This window comes from Drosophila novamexicana, unplaced genomic scaffold (assembly GCF_003285875.2).
Source record: "Drosophila novamexicana strain 15010-1031.04,08,12 unplaced genomic scaffold, DnovRS2.1 tig00000485-arrow-pilon, whole genome shotgun sequence".
Classification (NCBI taxonomy): domain Eukaryota; kingdom Metazoa; phylum Arthropoda; class Insecta; order Diptera; family Drosophilidae; genus Drosophila; species Drosophila novamexicana.
In genome coordinates, this window is record NW_020824808.1 from 4066382 (window position 1) to 4084865 (window position 18484).

General features: G+C 35.8%; 2 protein-coding genes across 5 annotated transcripts; one reads left to right on the plus strand and one right to left on the minus strand.

Annotated features, from left to right (window-relative positions):
* Window positions 1-298: 298 nt before the first annotated feature.
* Window positions 299-10925, minus strand: LOC115761688 (RNA-binding protein squid). Of its 3 annotated transcripts, XR_004017760.1 has the most exons (8): window positions 10488-10925; window positions 7835-7875; window positions 7492-7766; window positions 7185-7422; window positions 6993-7118; window positions 1753-1860; window positions 1197-1348; window positions 299-1083 (listed from the first exon to the last, which is right to left on the minus strand). XR_004017760.1 is itself a non-coding variant. In XM_030703545.1 (7 exons), exons 1-7 carry the CDS (start codon window positions 10655-10657, stop codon window positions 1275-1277), a joined length of 1032 nt encoding a protein of 343 aa, XP_030559405.1. In that variant the 3' UTR covers window positions 299-1274. The 3 variants fall into 3 exon arrangements, 1 of the variants encoding a protein (XP_030559405.1); XR_004017761.1 differs by lacking the exon at window positions 1753-1860 and having other exon boundaries at window positions 10488-10657; XM_030703545.1 differs by having other exon boundaries at window positions 299-1348; window positions 10488-10657.
* A 341-nt stretch (window positions 10926-11266) lies between these two features.
* LOC115761687 (ras GTPase-activating protein-binding protein 2) lies at window positions 11267-15677 on the plus strand. Of its 2 annotated transcripts, none has more exons than XM_030703543.1 (5): window positions 11267-11450; window positions 11680-11839; window positions 13291-14804; window positions 14872-15122; window positions 15189-15677. In XM_030703543.1, the coding sequence occupies exons 3-5, from the start codon at window positions 13403-13405 to the stop codon at window positions 15489-15491; spliced, it is 1956 nt and encodes a 651-aa protein (XP_030559403.1). In that variant the 5' UTR covers window positions 11267-11450; window positions 11680-11839; window positions 13291-13402; the 3' UTR covers window positions 15492-15677. The 2 variants fall into 2 exon arrangements, with proteins under 2 accessions (XP_030559403.1, XP_030559404.1); XM_030703544.1 differs by having other exon boundaries at window positions 11702-11839.
* The last annotated feature ends 2807 nt before the right edge of the window (window positions 15678-18484 follow it).

The following is an 18484-nucleotide window of genomic DNA, read 5'->3' on the forward strand; positions in this document are numbered from 1 at the left end:
TATATATATATATATATATATATATATATATATAAATATATATATATATTATATATATTAATGAGCGCAAATACATACACGAAAAACGTTTACCAGTTATATCGGAAAAATCATTTGTTATTTGTAATTTGGTGGATTTGTTGTTTGTTGTAGTTTCAAGCGGACTTGGACAATGCGGAACGTTTGCCATTATGGTGCGTCCGCTTAAAAAGAGATAGCCCGCCCGCACCGCAGGAGCGCCAGCTGCCTAGCGTTGCATTATGATAATTATGCATTACATATTACAGTTATTAATTAATTAAGTTTAAACAAATACTTAACGACTATTGTATTTTATATAATGTATTTACTGTTACTATTAAACTGTGTTGCCGTTTTCTCTGTATTTCGTATGGGTGTGTGCATGTGTGAGTGTGTCTCTTTATGTTTGTATGCATGCATGCATGCGTGAGTGAGTGTGTGTTGTGTGTGGGTATATCTCCTGTATGCCTGACCCTGCTTACATGTTAAACAATTACCTCGCATAATGTATGAGACTACATTAGAAAAACACAAATTAGTTTAGCCCCACACATACACACACACACACACACACACACACAAAGTGAGTGTAACATAATATTGTGGTACAGTGTGGGGTTTCTCTTGGTGGGCAATGCTGGCTTAACGAGCGTGTGGCTATGAAAAATTAGCCACTTGCTAAAAAAAATTACATTTCTCCAAGCCTAACTCTCTATGTTGTATATATTTCTTTCCGTCTCTCTGTGTGTGTGGGTGTGTATGTGTGTGTTAGTGTATATATACTTATATATATATAAGATGCGTTGTTTCTTGGCCAGGTTGTAGTTGCCGCTTCCGCTGTGGTGTTGGTTGTTGGTTGTTGTTTTTGTTTTTGTTGTTGTTGGAATGGTGCCACACAACAAGTGTGTATTGTGGTTGTATATCTGCTCCGCTAGACGTGCCTTATGCCATGAGAATATGAGGTCTGCCCTGCAGTCGCGTTATTGGCGTTGTTGTGTGTGTCTGTGTGTGGGTGTGTGTGTGTGTGTGTGCATGTAGGTGTCTGTGTGGTTTTGTAGTATGCTGTTCAAATGAAATACAATTACATTGAGTTTGACAAAAAAAAACCTTAACACAATTGCCAATCACTGCAAGTCGAAGGGCAATCGTGTTAACTGCATGTTTAACATTCTTACCATAACAAACTAAACTAAGTTAAATTCAAATAGTTTGCAGTTATAAGTAGATGTCGCGGACTCCAATACGGCCCCCGCCTAGTAGGGCTGGTGTCGTGGCTGGCGTCCAGTGCCGCGCTGTTTGCCACCATTAAATCCGCCGCCGCCGCCGCCTGTTTTAAGAGATGAACATGAGAGATTAGGATTTCAATTAGCAAATGGAATGTATGTAAAAGCATGCACAGCTGCTGGGAAATCTCATTTTTTATTGTTTTTTTTTTTTAAGGATTTACTACAACGCCAAACGATTCAAGCGACTGATGAAAATTTTGACCAAATCTAAGGATAAAAAATGTTCAGTAACATAATTTGGGCTCCTAATATGGAGGATTCTCAAAATAAAAGACAAGGAAACATTAGTTAAATTACAAAATCAAATGCTCAGTTAAAATAGTTACAGAGATTGGATAGTAAATAGAAGTAAAAATGGATTTGGGAGAAAAAGAATTAACTTGTAGGCTATTTCGTTTTGTTTTTAATTTTTTTTAATTTTTTAACGGCCATGTGTTGTGTATACCTTTGGGACCGCCGCGCGGACCTCCGGCACCGCGCCCGCCAGCGCCGCCGCCGCTGCCGTAGCCATTACCGCCAAAGCCACCATCAAAGCCGCCGCCATAACCATAGTCTTTGTTTAGAGTCAGAGTTTGACATTTTTTTTTTTTTAAGGGTTTAAACACAAAAATTTGTTGTAGATCATGAGCACAAACTAGGCTTAGATTAGGAAATTTAATTGTATAATTATGTATGTAAATTTCTATTAATGTCTTTTTAGCTTGGTTTTGGTCAAAATTTCTTTTTTTTTTTTTTTTTGTATATTGATTGGTTTTTGTGACGAGAGAGGGGAAAAGGCGGCGACGCCGCGCCGAGGGGAGACAATTCAAATGCACACTAGAGAGCTGGAAAAGGAACTCCACTGAAAACACACAATTTTATTCGGTTTTTTTTTATAGGTTTTTTCTTTTATTTGCTCATTTCTAGATTTGCGAATTTTGATTATAAGATTGATTGGCTGTTAAATGATTGCTACTGTTGATCAATGTACAAAATGATCTAAACTTGTTTGTTGTTCTTGCTGTTGCTGCTGCTGCTGCTGCTTGCTGCTGCTGTTGGCGATGCTGCTGATGTTGTTCTTGTTGTTGTTTGTTGTTGTTGCTTTTGCACAGGCATTACAAAAATTGTTCATTTTGTCTGCCGTTACACAATAAAAATTAAAAACACATTTCTGTCTCATTGTTGTTTATCTTCTTCTAAACATTCTCTCGAGTGGAGAAAAAAACAGGCGCAAAACGGCGCTCACACATACATGCGCGATTCGGTTTGTTTGTTTGTTTTTCTTTTTTTTTTTTGCTTTTTGGTCTGGTAATTTCAGATGTAGTTGTATCTCTTAAATTGCTGTTGTCTCTGGATATTTGTTAGTAAGTTGTTCACTCTCGACTTATAAACATGTTTCACAATGTATTGCAATTCATATCTCATTTAGTCTCTCAGTTTGACGTACTCTTTATGCATTTTATGTTCTAATTTTTACCTCATTTTCCACACAACAAATTCAGCATTTCAATTTTTAGTTAATTTTTCGTTTTTATATATTTTTTTCTTTTAAAAACAATTTTGTTTCATCTTAATGGCCAAAAAATGAAGAAATCTGCTGCTCTTGTGTGTGTGTGTTTGAATGTCTCACCTCAGCAAAAAGTAATCAAATTTATATTTTTTATATTTTATAGTATTTTCTCTTTTAAAGGGGATATGGGAGTCGGATTCGGGGAATTTCGTGTTGGGGGGGGGCTTGTCGCAAAATTTTAGTATTATAAAAAACGTCTTGCGAAAAAACAAAAACAAATGCAAATTGTCAGCAAATTTGACTTTATACGAGTTAATATCGGTATTATTATAATTTACTCATGTGTTGTTGTATTTTGTTGTTAAAAACAAGAAAACTGTTTATATCTTAAAAGATTTGCTTCAGAAAACTTTTTTTCAAGTATCGTTAAAATTACTTTAAGTGTACTTTTTTTTTTTTTTAGATTTTTCAATTCATTTGACTAAAAACAGATATTAATTACGCTAAATTACTTTTAATATATAACCTTTAAATTTAATAAAAAGGAGTAAAAAAAGAAAAATACGTTACATTAAAGCGAAATGAAATTATTGTTGATTAGTGTAGTCGTTGCTGGTAGTTGGTTGTTGGATATCTATGTCTGTGTCTGTTTGTGGAAGTGCTAGATATTTGCGTCGCGCAGACAACATCAGACACCCGTAACCGGCAACCGTTACGAAATAGGATTGGTCAAGACAAATTGCGCGGTTGACTTGCGATCATTTTGGATATTTGCTTGGGTGGTTATGTTTTGAATTTTACTCTCATTTAGTTTTTTTTTTTCTTTTTTCTCTTTTTTTTTTGTGAGGCGAAACATCGGAAAATTCGGCATTACAATAAGTATATATATATCCATAAATGTAAATATAACACGTATGTTCAAAAATCATAATAAAAATGTAACAATATTTAGGAGTTAATAAAAATAGTACATATTTGAAACGGTAAACTTTAAAAACTGTCTCTGGGGCCCATAACATTGCCAACTGCTGTTAACTTTGCTCTAACAGCATGTGTACTGTTGACATTTGTGGCTATAACAGTGTTATGTATTGTTAACAGCTCTCGCACTCTGTTATGGCTCCCATTGACATGTTGTTGTTGGTGATAGTTGGTTAGTTGGTTTATAAAGTTGAGAAATTATAAAAAGAAAATTATGAATATATTGAGGTTATAGTTTTAATATAAATTGGGCACAAAATTATTGCTATAAAATATAAAAAAGTATTTTCTTTGTGTAAAAAAAAAGTTGTTTGCACATTAAAACATTGTTGTCGTTATGAATCAGCATAATTTGTATATAAAATATAGCATAAATATAAATTTGTAAGACAATTGTGGTAATATATATATATATTTTTTTGTTTAATTTTTAAATTTGTTTTTTTTTTATTTATTTATTTTTTTTTTTTTTTTTTTGTATATAGACAACTAGCTAAAAACATTGAGAAACATGCAAATTTTAAATAATTTACTCAAGTTAATGCATATCCTATTTTTTGTTTTTTTTTTCTATGTAAAATTTATGTATTAATATGTATACATTTGATTGCGATACGTCAAATTGTTGGTTTATATTGACAAAAATTTTAAAGTTGATTTGGGCATTCAAAATTTTAACATAAGAGATATATGTAAATATTTATGTGTTTGTATGCTTGTATGTGTGCTTATTTAAAGCAATATATGCGTGTATTAATGTGAGTTTATTGTACTTAATACTTTAAAAAAAAGAACAATAGGAAATATTATTTATATAAATTTATTAATTAAAATTACTAAAATTGACGAAGTGTGTTTTTTACTCTTTTTATATTTTTTTCTTTTACTTGATGTAATTAGTGTTGTTGTTTTTGTCGTTGTTATCGTTAAGTTTGTTTGTTTGTAGTTGTTGTTTTTGTTGTAGTCGCTCGAGTTGTTGCTGTTATTATTGTTGTTGTTGTTCTTTGTCATCAACATACGAACGTGCAAAATGCTGCATTGCGCGCGCGTTTCATTTATAATCAAGTGCATAAATTGTATGTGTTGATTTATAAGTTGTTTTACTTTTGCGAAATTGTAATTTCCTCTCTTATTCTTGGACTCGTTCTTTTTTGTCAGCAAAATGCATATTTGGTCAAGAAAGCAAAACAGAAATGCAAATAAAAGAATGAATGGCCGCCACATTAAGGGGCCAGAAAATGGCAGTAAATGCGAATTGTGGGCGTTGGGCTAAGTTTAACGGATTGATTTAATCAACTGCTTAAGCTTGGCCAAGCCCACTTCTGCGCTGAACTTTTAGTTACAAGTCCGGCCTTAAAGTGGTTGTCGTTTCGTTGCTTTTGCGTTTTGTTGTTGTTGTTGTTTATGTTGTAGTTGTTGTTATTTTTACAAAGATTTGCCTTAAAATAATACTATCAAAAATAGTATCCCATTTGTAAAAATGTTATTTTTATGCATAAATTACATACAACATTTGTATATTTTCTTTATATACATCTGATATAAATATATATATATATATATAGTGTATTGACGTGCATACGAAAACATATGCATTGCAAAAACGTAGATATTATCCCGTTGCCGAAATAATAATAATATACATCTAAAAATATATTTATATGCTATATATAGGTATATATATATATACTTTTTTTTTTTAAATAGAAGTTGAATCAAAGCTTTGATTACGCGTTTCGTTTGTTTGTTATGTGTGTTTGTGTTTTTGTTTGTTTGATTGATGGTTTCAGTTTGTTTAACGTTTTGTTCAACAAAACACAAAGGAAAAACTATTTAAATAACTATTATAAAGATAACGGGGAGAATGTAGTTATGTGATCATCAGATTTACATCTATGATTGAATGTGTGTGTGCGTGTGTGCGTGTGTGTATGTGGGTGGATGGGTGGTCGTGTGGCGTATGTGTGCGTGATACCTATGAGTGTGTCAACAGCTTTTGGTTTCAGTTGGTTTCAAACAATAACAGTTAGTTAACAATAATAAAAGGCACAAGTTGCAATTATGCAAAAGGCCAAAACGCTGGCGATTCACACTGTTTCACATAATTGGCACATGATCTTTTTTATGTGTTTTTGTTTGATGTTTGTTGTTTTGCTTAAGGTTTTGTCTGATTGCTGTTGTCGTGCTGTTGTTGTTTTCTTTCTAATTGTTGCTGCTGCCTTCGCGTTTGAGGTATTTGTCATCTTTGGAAAGTCTGTTGAAAGCGACCTCTGGCGGCCGCACACGTTAATTATCTTATTTTTTATCTTTTTTTTTTCATTTTTTATTGTTGCTCCTGCTGGTCTGGTCTGGTATACAACAAGTATAGTGTAGGTTGATAACAAACCTTTCCATCTACATTGTTTCGTTTTCTTTTTTCTCTAACTCTTTATCTTTCTAACTCTCTTTACTCTCTCACACGATCTGTCTCTCTAACTTTCGCTTTTGCTCCTTAAACAACACTATTATTGATACACATACTTCGTCAGTTTTATGTAATATTTAAATTCTAGACCACTAGTAAATCAAATTTGATTTTAAATTTGTTGAAAAATGTATAACTTTTCAAATGAATATGCTCGTTTTAAAATTACGTTTTAAATTTTAAAAAGTTAAATATGCATTTTTAAAGATTTTAAAATTAATTGTAATATGAACTCATATATAAAATTATTGTTTTGATTGGATATAAAATTATGTTTATCAACATATATTTGCAATTTTAAAAATGACTTTAAAATTCATAAGTAAGCATTAAAAATATGTATATATTTTTTATTATTATTATTTTTTTGATTTAATTAAAAAGTTTTCTTGTTTTTAACGGTGTTGTTTTGTTGTTGATGTTCTTGGGTTTCTAGTTCTTATTTAGAAATGCAGCAAAACGTTTGTTTTTGTTTTTTTTTTCTCTCCGGTTTGTCTCTTTTGCTAACGGCAAACAACAATATTATATTATTATGTATGGTAGTAAAGGGAAATTTGTTTCAAAATGTTGTATAATGGCATTTTTGTTTATTGTTGTAGTTGTTGTTTGTTTGCTTTTGTTGCCTGTATTTAGCTAGATTAGAACTGCTGATAGTTGTTGCTATTGTTCTTGTTTTGATGATAATTACTTGACGTTGTGTTATTATAATAATTGTTATGAGCATTATTTTGTTGTTGTTTGTTGTATTTACCATAACCATAGTCATATCCATTATAGTAGCCACCGGCATAGTAATCGGCAAAGCCACCGGAACCATAACCACCATAGCCGCCATAGCCCGAATACGAACCCTGGCCATCCCATTGATGGGAATAACCTATATTTGATGAGAAGGAGAAATATAAATTGCTATCAAAACTAATAACTTTACGGAATAACTGACCACCACGTCCGTATCCACCGCGTCCACCTCGCATGCCACCTCGCGCACCGCCACGCATGGCCATCATTTGATTCTCCGGTTTTGGCGTTGCGCGCTTAACATCAACTTCCTTGCCAGAGATTTTCTGTTTGGGCGTTTTCAGCAAATCGGTAACCACCTGCTCTGAATCGAAGGTAATGAAACAGAAGCCCTTGCGGTGTGACTTTTGCTTGTCAAATGGCATCTCCACCTCAACAATCTGCACAGAACAAAAAACGAAGGAAGGCATAATAAGCACAGTTCTCTTGTCGTGATTTATGCCACATACATTGCCAAATTGACTGAAGTAGGTTTTGATTTCCTCATCGCTTATCTCTGTAGTCAGGCCACCCACAAATATCTTGCCATGGCGCGCCTTTGCCTTTTTGGGATCAACCTTCTTGCTGTTGATGATGTGCTCCTCAGCGGCACTCACTTGCTCAATCGCCTCTGTGTTGGTGAACACAATGAAGGCAAAGCCACGCGATCTACCCGTTTGAGGATCTGTTTTTACATTAATGCTCTCGATCTCACCGAACTTGCCAAAATGATCGCGCAGTTCCTCTGCAAGTTGGAAAGGTGAATGGTATTAAATAATGATCAAATCATTAGAATTAATGCGAGCTACTTACTCTCAGTCGTTTCCCAACTGAGGCCGCCAACAAATAGTTTCCTGTCAAAGGTTACAGAAAGTTATTGATTAGTTTTAATTATTAAATATATAAAGTGTTATAAATGATATTACAAATGCTACAAAGCAAACTCTGGTTTCATAAAGTTGGAAAAAATGGCACGACAAAAACGTTTTTTTTTTTTTTTATCTTATGCGTGTGGCAAATTTGTATTTGTAAATATTTTGGATTTGTTTTCTGTCCACACATTTGGCGCTTACAAAAACGTTACTTTACAATTTGTCTTAAAATTACTTTTGTTATTGCTGCAAATAGATTTAAAGACGGAGCAAGAACGAAAAACAAAATAAACTCACCAAATTCAAAGTGAATATAGAGCTTATAATTACTGTACTTTAATTAATGAACTTTCAATCAAGATTCGAAATGTGCGTCGAAAAACTGAGCGAAAGATACGGCGAGGGAGTAGAGTCACAAACGAGAGAAAAATACGTATATAAATATATGCAAAGAATGAACTTTTAATTTAAGTATAAAAATATCGGTTGTTTTTAGTTTTTTTTTTTTTTTTTTTTTAAATACATTTTTAAAAAAATTATTACTAAATGTTAGAAAAATGCAAGGATTTTTTAATGCTGCTTTTAGATATTTTAATTGCTTTATTTGGACTAAATTTATAAAAAACTTTGTAAATTGATATACTTAAAATATTCTTGAAGTACGTTACTCATAAAGATTGAATATGTCACTGCGAGGGGGTTATGCAATTTTGGAACATCACGGCGGTGGAATTTAGAGTGTGGAAAAGTTAGACGGTTAGACCCGCGTGTTGGCATTTTATGAAACGTTTTTAAACTCGTTATCGGTTGCAATTCGGTTTTTGTGGGGTCGTTTTCTTTATCGTTATCGTTATCATTATCGTTACGTTACGTTCATCGGATGCGCTTCTTTAAGTAGGCAAAAACAAACAAAAAATGCGAGTCTCTCTTTCTCTCTGTCTTTCTTTCTCTTCAATTTTTGGTAAACAATAAATGCGTTATACGTTTTATATATATATAATATATTATATAGGATCCAATTGAGAACTCGAGATAATTTGTTGATAATTTTGTGTGTACATAGTATTGTTTTTTTTTTTTTTTTATTTTATTTTGGTTAGATAAATACCATCATCAACATTGTCGGCATCCGTTGCGCTGCATCCTTTGGGTAATTTCCATTGGCCCACGGCTGCTTGAGAATAGCTTAACATGGCTTTTCACTTCTCTCAAGACCTGCCGGAGAGGAACAAGGTTAGTTCGCTCAAACACAACAGGATAAGCTATGAATTGTTTTTTGGATTTATTTTTATTTTGTTTATCGTACACGATACAATTGGCTCCATTTGCTTTACGCTGCTTCCATTAACAGTTTTTAGTTTTTTAATTTTTCTGTAGAACTTTTTGACTGCGACTTAAAATTAGCTTAAGAATTAATATACACACATACAATTACTCGGCCTAAATTAAAAACAAAAAAGATAATTGATTCAACCTGCAACATGGTGGTAATTAAAGAACTATCGATTTCTTTAAATTTAACTGAAACATAAATAAATTCATCTAATCTAGGCAAGCAAAAAAACACGTAGTAATGAAGTAGTTTTTGGATTGCCAACACTGTCGGCATGGCGACGGCCTCAGCAACAGAGAGCGCGAAGCCGGCAAGCAAAACGGAATAAATGTTGAGAAAACGAAAGAAGAAAAACTACATACATACGCACGCACCGAGACGGCACTGCGAAGCAAGCACAAAAACCGCCATTTTGGGTACAAAACTGGAAGAGCACGAAAACGAACGAAAAATATCAACGAATGGCTGCACTAAAAATGCAAAAAAAAAAAAATAAAATAAAAATAAAATGTACAAATACAAATAAAACTTTTTACAAGTGAAAGGCGTGGAGCTGTGGGGCAAACGGGGGCTTGAAGGAGGTAGTAGCACACGCTTTGCGCTTTTCTGTGTATGCATACACACATGTAGAAAAGAATATACACAAATACACCTACATAGGTAAAAATGTTTGGATATGTGACTGGTGGACATAACCTCACAACTGGGGGAAATGTGCTTTAATTACCTCTGTTGCTACTGGAATTTTCGTGCTTTGTTTCAATTGCAAACGCTCAAAAATATTGATATACTAAATTCATATATACGTATAATTGCATGTATATATGTATTTTGTAGGTATGTACACACACAGCAATGTGTACATGCATTGTTCAAAAATAAAAGCGACAGTGTAGTAAAATACTTTCATATTTGTTCAACTAATATCTTGCTACAAGACGCAATCAAAAATTTTCCGACAGCTTCTATTATTATAATTATGTATGTTTAGTTGTGCTCAGACTGTTGTGCGAAGTACAGTCGCACACAGACACGCGCGCAAATACTGAAGGGGTCAGCGTCAGCGGCGCGCTAACTCCCGCCGCTGCCGCCGCTTCGTCGAACACCATTTTTTACACTCGACGACGACGTTAGCTTTGCATTTACGTAACAAAGAGTAGGTGGTAATAAAAAAAAATTGTAGTTAGGCACATGATTTCTATACTTTTCGGGCTGTCTGGCTATTGAATGGATTTGAAGTCAAACATTTTACTTAAAATACCTGTCGTCATCACGCTGGTTACCCGCAGCGGCTGCATTTTCAGAACTGCCATTTGCAGCACCGGCAGCGGCGGTCGAATCACCATTTTCAGAGCTCGCCACATCATTGGTGGTAACATCCTTGGTGAAATCTTCGCCGTTCATTTCGCTATCGACTTGTTTGTCTGCCATTTTGATTGGTGGTGTGTGAATGTGATTCTATTGTCAATTAAAACTTAATTAAATAGCACTATTTAACGATTTTAGCAATCTTTTTCTTAGCACACTCGCCAAAACTCGCGCGTACGCTGACGACCGGAAAATGACAAATCCAGAGACAGCGTGTGTATATGGTAACGGCCTTGCCACTAAGTTGAAATTTTATTGGAGTTCGATACGAGAATTGTCCTTGCGATATTTTTAATATATCAATTCGAATTGCCTTAAGCAATAAATAATTATGTAAAGTAATAATAAATGATAGTGACACTTTAATATTATTGAAATGAATTTAGTGTCGAATATTTGTCACAGAATGTAGACAGTCTGGTAACGTTCCGTGTCACCGGTTTTAGAGAAAGGCAATTTTTGCAGCCGAATATCTCTTGGAGGAAATGTTAAATCCAGCCAACGGTTAGCTTAAAAGTTTGTGCTTTTTAAAAAGCCTCTTATTTATAATTAGGTTATTAAAAGTTACTGATTTTTATATTTGGTAGTTTTGGTATCTTTTTAGTATTTGGTTATGTTACGTTTGCTGTTTGCGGTCACACTGGAACACACGACACCGCCGCCATCATAAAAGCGCACATACACAAACGCAAATGCACCGAGAATAAAACTGAAAAAGGGAAACGAATAAACGTCGGTTCTCTTCTCAATTCAACACTTGTTAAATTTCATTGCGTTTGCGATTCTTTTTTACATCAATTAAACAAAAACAACGCATTCAAACTTAGTTATTTAACTGTGATCGCCAACATCTAAAGTAAGAAGCAAGTAATGTGCGAAAAAAATAGACAAATTTGTAACTTTTAAACTACAAAAATTGCAACAAAGCAGACGACGGCAAAGGAAGAAGAAGCAGTCTAAAGCGGCTGCTCCAAACCAACAAGCCTCGCGTGTAGTGTGCGCGTGTGTGTGTGTGTGTTCATCCACATAAATATTAAGTTGCAGTTTTAACTGATTTTTAAAACATAGATACATATATATTACAGCATTTCTCAAATTTCAAATTAGACCAACAACACAAAAATAAAACCTGTGCGGCGGAGTAGAACAGCCACTACAAGCAACAAAAAAGGCCTCACAAAAACCATAAGCAATAATATTGTGCATTAGAAACAGTCAAACAGACATCGGGCAACTGCTGCTAAGGTGAGTACAAACTGCCGGCGATGGCCGCCACATGCTGCCGCACATTTCTGGTTACGCATGGAAAGCACAAAGAAAAACAAAGAATACCAATTTTAGTTGGGGTGGCAAATAAACTTGCCGATTGACAAACAAAAAAACGCTCGCGCTACAAATACAAAACCGTTCCAGTTTCTTTACTGCCGGTTTATTCATTTTCCCCTTAGCGGCATTTTATCGCTTGTGTTTGGCGACTCATAACCTAAAAGTGTGTCTGTGCTCATTTGTTTTTGTAAGTTTGTTTAAATATTGCTCTTTTATTGCTTTCTTTGTTCCGACTCACACACGCGGTTCACGCATTTAGCACACCAACACGTATTTGGCGGTGTTTTTCTATGTGTGCGCGTTTCGTCCGCTCGTCAATTATTGGTAAGAAATCTTATGTTCTTATTTCGCGAGAACGTGTGTACTATTTCAAAAGAATATGTTTAATCAAATACATCGGAATTACTAAGTTCAGCGTCTCGTAGTCGACCGTTTTTATTTATTTTTTTTGCTGTTGGCCTTTGTTGCGAAACCCCAGCAGGCATTATAGGTTGCGATTTTTTTTTCTCGTATTTTCGTAGAGTTCAATGAAACAGATGATACCTGAGAATAACATGCACACGCACGTGCACTAATGTGTTCACCCAAAATGTCCTAGCCTCTGCTGCGACGCAACCTTGAAGCGCAAACATAACCTAAAACTTCTTTACGCAGTTCACGTTCCCATTTCTGCGACTCTGTTGTTGTTGTTGCCGCTGCTACGTATGAGGTCATTTACTTTCCAACTAAACAAAATGTAGTCCTTAGATCTTTTGATGGACTATAACAAAATGGCAAATGCCCGTTAGGTAGAAATAGCAATAACAATTAAAATAGTGGCAGAGGCTATGACAGCTGCAATTTGTCTTGTTTTGAGTTTACACCAAATTTCCCTTTATATGCATTTTTGGCGAGGCGTGTGTGTATGAGTTTATATATATGTACATGTGCATGTACGTTGGTGCTTGGAATGAAAGTGGGTCAAATTGCAACTGCATTGGATCTTTTTGTCCGCGCTGCAGAAAAATTTGGCTCCTTAAATGTGTTTTGTTTTTACATTTGTTCCTTGAGGGCCTGTTTGCTTGTACGTTAACTGTTCATTGATGCGAAATCAATCGGTGTTGCCGATCTTCGGTTACAACAATTACTGTTATTGCAGCCAAAAAAATATGCTCTTATCAACACTAGAGAATATGTATTAAAACAAAAGAAACTAACTGAATGTTTTTTCTGGTATATATTTTTTCATTTGTGTTATTTATGTGTTATTCAGTCGGCAACTGAGCAGACTTTGAATTATAAATTATAAATAATTCCCAGCTTGTTTATATATAAATTTATAAATGCATATATGTATATATATGTATATGTATGTATACATATATATATAGATTGTTTTACAGACTAAATAAAATCAACCTCGGCAAGAACAGAGTAAATTCTCAATCTCACTCTCACTGGGACTAAACTTAGCCGCTTAACCAAACGCTTGGAACTCTAGCAATGGTCATGGATGCGACTCAATCGCAACAGCCTTCGCCGCAGTCGGTGGGACGCGAGTTCGTGCGTCAGTATTACACGCTGTTGAATAAGGCGCCCAATCATTTGCATCGCTTCTACAACAACAACTCGTCGTTCATACACGGCGAATCGACATTGGTTGTGGGTCAGCGCGAGATTCATAATCGCATACAGCAATTGAATTTTAACGATTGTCATGCCAAGATCAGTCAGGTTGATGCCCAGGCCACTCTCGGCAATGGAGTTGTCGTTCAGGTCACTGGTGAGCTGTCCAACGATGGTCAGCCAATGCGCCGCTTCACCCAGACATTTGTCTTAGCTGCCCAGTCGCCCAAGAAGTACTATGTGCACAACGATATCTTTCGCTATCAGGATCTGTACATCGAGGATGAGCAGGATGGCGAGTCACGCTCCGAAAACGACGAGGAGCATGACGTTCAGGTCCAGGTTGTTGACCAGGCCGTCCAGGTTGTAGGCGAAGCCGCACAGCCGCCACAACAGTTGCCCACTCAGGTGGTGCTCCCGCAGCCGGTTGTGCCAGTTGCTGCCGCTGGCGGAGCTGCTGCAGCGCCGCAGCAAATGTTTTATCCACTGCCAGCTGGCGCCGCAGCTGGACGACCCGTGGCCGTATTGCCAGCAGCACCACAAGCTGCAGCGGTACCGCTGCCTGCGCAGTTCACCAACCCGCCGCCGCCAATCCAGAACGGAGTTGTACCACACGAGGAGTTGCCACAGCAGCAACAGGGACCGCCGCAGGCTTTGGTGCAGGCTAATGTATCGCCTTTGGTTCAACAGCAGCCGAGTGGACCCGTGATGCCGTCCAATGTTGGCATTGTGCAACCAGTACCAGTGCAGCCAGCTGCGGCTTTCCAGCACTCGCCGCTTGTGTCGGCACCACCTCAGCTGCTGCCGCAGCAGCATCAGCAGCAACAACAGCAGCAGCAGCAGCCACCACCGCAGGCCATGCAGCAGCCATTGGAGCCAGAGGAACCAATTAACAACGAGGCGAAGGTCAGCCACTTGCAAAGGGCAACAACCCCAGTGGAGGACTTTAAGACCATACATGAGCAGCAGCAACAGGAGAAATACGAGGCAGCCAAGCAGCAGCAGAATGAGCCCAAGACCTATGCCAATCTGTTCAAGTCCACATCGTCGTCGCCCAGTGGCTTTGTCAATGCGGCACTGCAGCAGCAACAACAGTTGCAGCAACAGCAGCAGCAGCAACAAACCCAGAGCAATGTTTACACCTCTTCAACTGGCGGCGGCCAGGCCAGCTACTCTACAACCGCCTCTTCCTCCTATAACAATAACAACAGCAACAACAACTCTCGCTTAGATAATGGAGGTCCACTGCCACAGCGCAATAATTCGATTCGGAACAAGGGTAAGTCACATGGTGAATAAATCGTTGGAATTTTATATATTTATTTATTCGTGCATTATATATACAGAGTTTGATCAGCGTCGTCCTAGCAATGCACAACAGTTTGGCGACAATCAGCAGCTGTTTTTGGGCAATATACCACACCATGCATCCGAAGAAGAGCTGCGTCAACTATTCTCGCGTTTTGGAAATGTTATTGACTTGCGTATTCTATCCAAAGTCGGCAGCAAGGTGTTGCCGGGCATGCGCAGTCCACTCAACTATGGCTTTATTACCTACGATGATCCTGAGGCGGTACAAAAGTGCCTGGCCAATTGCGTATGTAGTAACAGGACTGTAATATAAGAGTTAGCTTATAATTCTAATCCATAATTCCACTTGCAGCCCCTGTACTTCCCAGAGAACTCGCCCGATGGCCAGAAACTGAACGTTGAAGAGAAGAAACCACGTATGCGCAATGATATGCCTCCTCGTCAGCCCATTGGTGGCAACAATATGAATAATATGGGTCGCAATAATATGCGGGCCGGTGGTGGGAACAACGGACCGCGCATGGGCGGCAATGGGGGCGCTAGTTTTGGACAGCGCAATGACAATCGCAGCAGCGGTGGCGGTAATCAATCCAACGGACCACTGCGCGGTGCCGGCAATGGACAGACCGGTGGCGGTAATTATGGACGCCGTTAAAATGCAGAGCGTAATCAGAACCGGTGGCCACTCATTGGATGGCCGCCAGTGCTGAAATAACAACAGCAACAACCCAACGTCAGCATCGATTTCTTCCATAATGCAAACAATCAATTACCATCATCAACGTCATGCAGTCACACACACACACACACACACACACACACACACACACACACACACACACACACACACACACACACACACACACACACACACACACACACACACACATTCAAGCACACACGCATACATACACCACACAATTAGCAGTAGCAGCAGCAACAGCATTCAACGCAAAAGATAAAAAAATATATATATCTAATTGTCTTCATGTTTAAACGTTCCTTAGAGCGAAAACAGCTACAACGACAATTAACTGGAGGCATCGTGCTGCAACAAACATCATAATTTATACTATTGGATCGCCCTTTAGTTAAGCTCGCTTTGTGCAGTTTGTTTACTTTTTGTTCTCTTTCATTAGCCAGCTCGTGCCAAAAAGCAAAATTCTGTGCAAATTTTCGTTGTAAATCTAAATATAAACAATATAAAAAAAAAAAAACACAACTGCAGCACGCCCTCCAAACAAAAAAAAAATTTAAATAGAAAAGCGCGCCAACGCCTAAACGCATATATTATAAGTCAAATACATGCAGCACACCACAAATACATGCAAACATCTGCACTCACACACATAAACACGCACTCACATGAACAACTAACTCACACACTCACACAGTGTCACAGATCTTAGTGTAAATGTAAACTTTAATTTTCAACTGTCGTTTAAATTCATAATTTTCAAAATTTTAACTATAAGTTAACAAGAGAAATGCTATAAAAAAGAAGAGAAATGCAAATGCTAATGTTTTCGCTTGTTTTAATTTTATTACAAAATTTACTCTTCAGCACTTAATAAATTTAATTATATTAAAGGCGAATCATTAAAATTAAAGAAAATGAAAACTTAGCTAAACAAAAACTAAACAATTTAAAAAAACAAATACAAAAAAGAAAAAACTTTTTTTAAAAAATGTAATAAAAAAAGCAAAATAAAGACTTAAACCCGTAATCTACAAAAAAAAAAAAAAAAAAAAAAACAACAAAACAAAAAAAAAAGTAACGAGCAAAATTATGTAAAAGCGATTTAGGGAAACACTCAACTGAATTATGTAGCAGAGGACCTCAACAACAACAAACACTCAAACTTAAGTTCATATAAAGCAGTCAGAAGCAGCGCAGCAACGTTAGCGTCGCCGCATTTTTTACGCCTAGCCCCCTCTTTCACTTGGCCCCCTCCGCCAAAACCATTAGCCCTATACACATTGCCACTTCAGTTTATTTTGCCGGCACTTAAAACCTAGCTAGTCTTTATAAATGTGGAACAAGGAAGTTGAGGAAATTGTTAAAAATTAGATTGGGAAATGCGGTGCCGCAGCGTGCATGCATAATCGGCGGTTAGCGTCGTTTTTTTTGTAATGAATTCAAGTTCGTAAACCAAACTAAGTCAAGTAACATAAACGATTTGGTGTTTCCAACGCAGTTGTGAACTAAAATTTAGTACATATTTAAAAAACAAAAAAAAATAAATAAAACTAAAAATAAAAGAAAAATGTAAGAACGCAATCTACTAAAAAAATTTCTCAAGGTAAAGCAAGCAAATATTTAACAAGAGATGATATATATATATATATTTGAAAACTTATAATATGTAATGTTAACTTTTAGACCTTCAAAAAAATAAGCATGCATAGGTATTTCGATAGACAGCAGCTGAAACTGAGAAGCACTTTCAAACCACATAGAAATAATGATTTTTAAACTTATTTTGTATATGCAAATTTTTAGTACATTGTTTAAAACTCGATTAGTAAATTTAAATTTTGTTTAGCTTCAAACATATCATTTGTTTAATTGTGCGGCGTTGAAAATTGCGCTATAACTAAATCATAGATTATTTTTGATTTTTGTTTATTATGTTTAGTACACATTGTTTGTACCAGAAAGCAATTTTAGCACTGTTATCGGGGCCTAAAGCAATTCATAGAACATTTTAAATTAAAAAAACTGTTAGTGTTCAAATCTTAGCTCAAAAACAGTGTTGAAAGTGCTTGAAAAATAAAAATAAAAAAACAAGCGAAATAAATTAAATATAAAACGATAAATAACAAATATCGTTCATGCTCATTTTTAAGTAACAAAACTATAAGAAAATACAGTTTGTATAAAATTAAAAACAAGAATAATTATAATTTAATTTATAGGTATACAATTAAAATAGTTGTAAAACAAAAACAAAACTTGGGTACGCTTACCAGAAGTCTTTGAAAACTGATTTCCAATTTTCATCTTTGTATTGTATTAAGACAAAATCCCAGAAGTTATGCAGTTCTAGGGAAATGCCATCGAAATAAAGCATAAATCACAAAAACAATGTCAAGTAAAGCAATATGTTCTGGTCAGCTTGCCCAGCAGTTCCAAATATTTAAAACAAATCGTACTCGAAAATCAAGATGAAACACCAAGCAAAAGAAGAAAAAGGAAAATTGTCTTGAGCAGCAAATAAAAAAACCAATTTATTTTTTAACAAAAGAATCAGAGATTTTTGCATTGAGTTATATTTGATTTTATTGAAAAATCGAATGAAGTTGGCTTTAAACTGATATTGATGCGCACAAAAGCGAACAATCGAGTTTGCATAATTTTAATAAATTAAAAAAAAAAAAAAAAACACCATAAAATCCATTTTCAAAACCAATCACAATTCATTAAAATCTACAAATACAATTCAGTGGTGCGTTTTATACTTATTCTGGTATAAAACATTACACATAAAACAAATCGTAACAATTAAAATGCTGCAATGCGTTTAACTTAATTAATTAAATTATGTTTGAAATAAAGTGAGGAAAAAGAAAAACCAAGAGTTTTAAAAGTCTACAAAAAGAGCAAACGTTTTTATTTATGAGTCGGACAAGTCATCCATTAATAAA

Excerpts from the sequence above, each read along its gene's own strand:
- LOC115761688 (XM_030703545.1), bottom strand. The coding sequence starts at position 10,657 with ATGGCAGACAAACAAGTCGATAGCGAAATGAACGGCGAAGATTTCACC. Across the intron at positions 7,876-10,487 it reads AACCAGCGTGATGACGACAG|GAAACTATTTGTTGGCGGCC; the intron begins GTATTTTAAGTA and ends AACCTTTGACAG. Across the intron at positions 1,349-1,752 it reads TCCGCGCGGCGGTCCCAAAG|GCGGCGGCGGCGGCGGATTT; the intron begins GTATACACAACA and ends CTCTTAAAACAG.
- LOC115761687 (XM_030703543.1), top strand. The coding sequence starts at position 13,403 with ATGGTCATGGATGCGACTCAATCGCAACAGCCTTCGCCGCAGTCGGTG. Across the intron at positions 14,805-14,871 it reads TAATTCGATTCGGAACAAGG|AGTTTGATCAGCGTCGTCCT; the intron begins GTAAGTCACATG and ends TTATATATACAG. Across the intron at positions 15,123-15,188 it reads AAAAGTGCCTGGCCAATTGC|CCCCTGTACTTCCCAGAGAA; the intron begins GTATGTAGTAAC and ends TTCCACTTGCAG.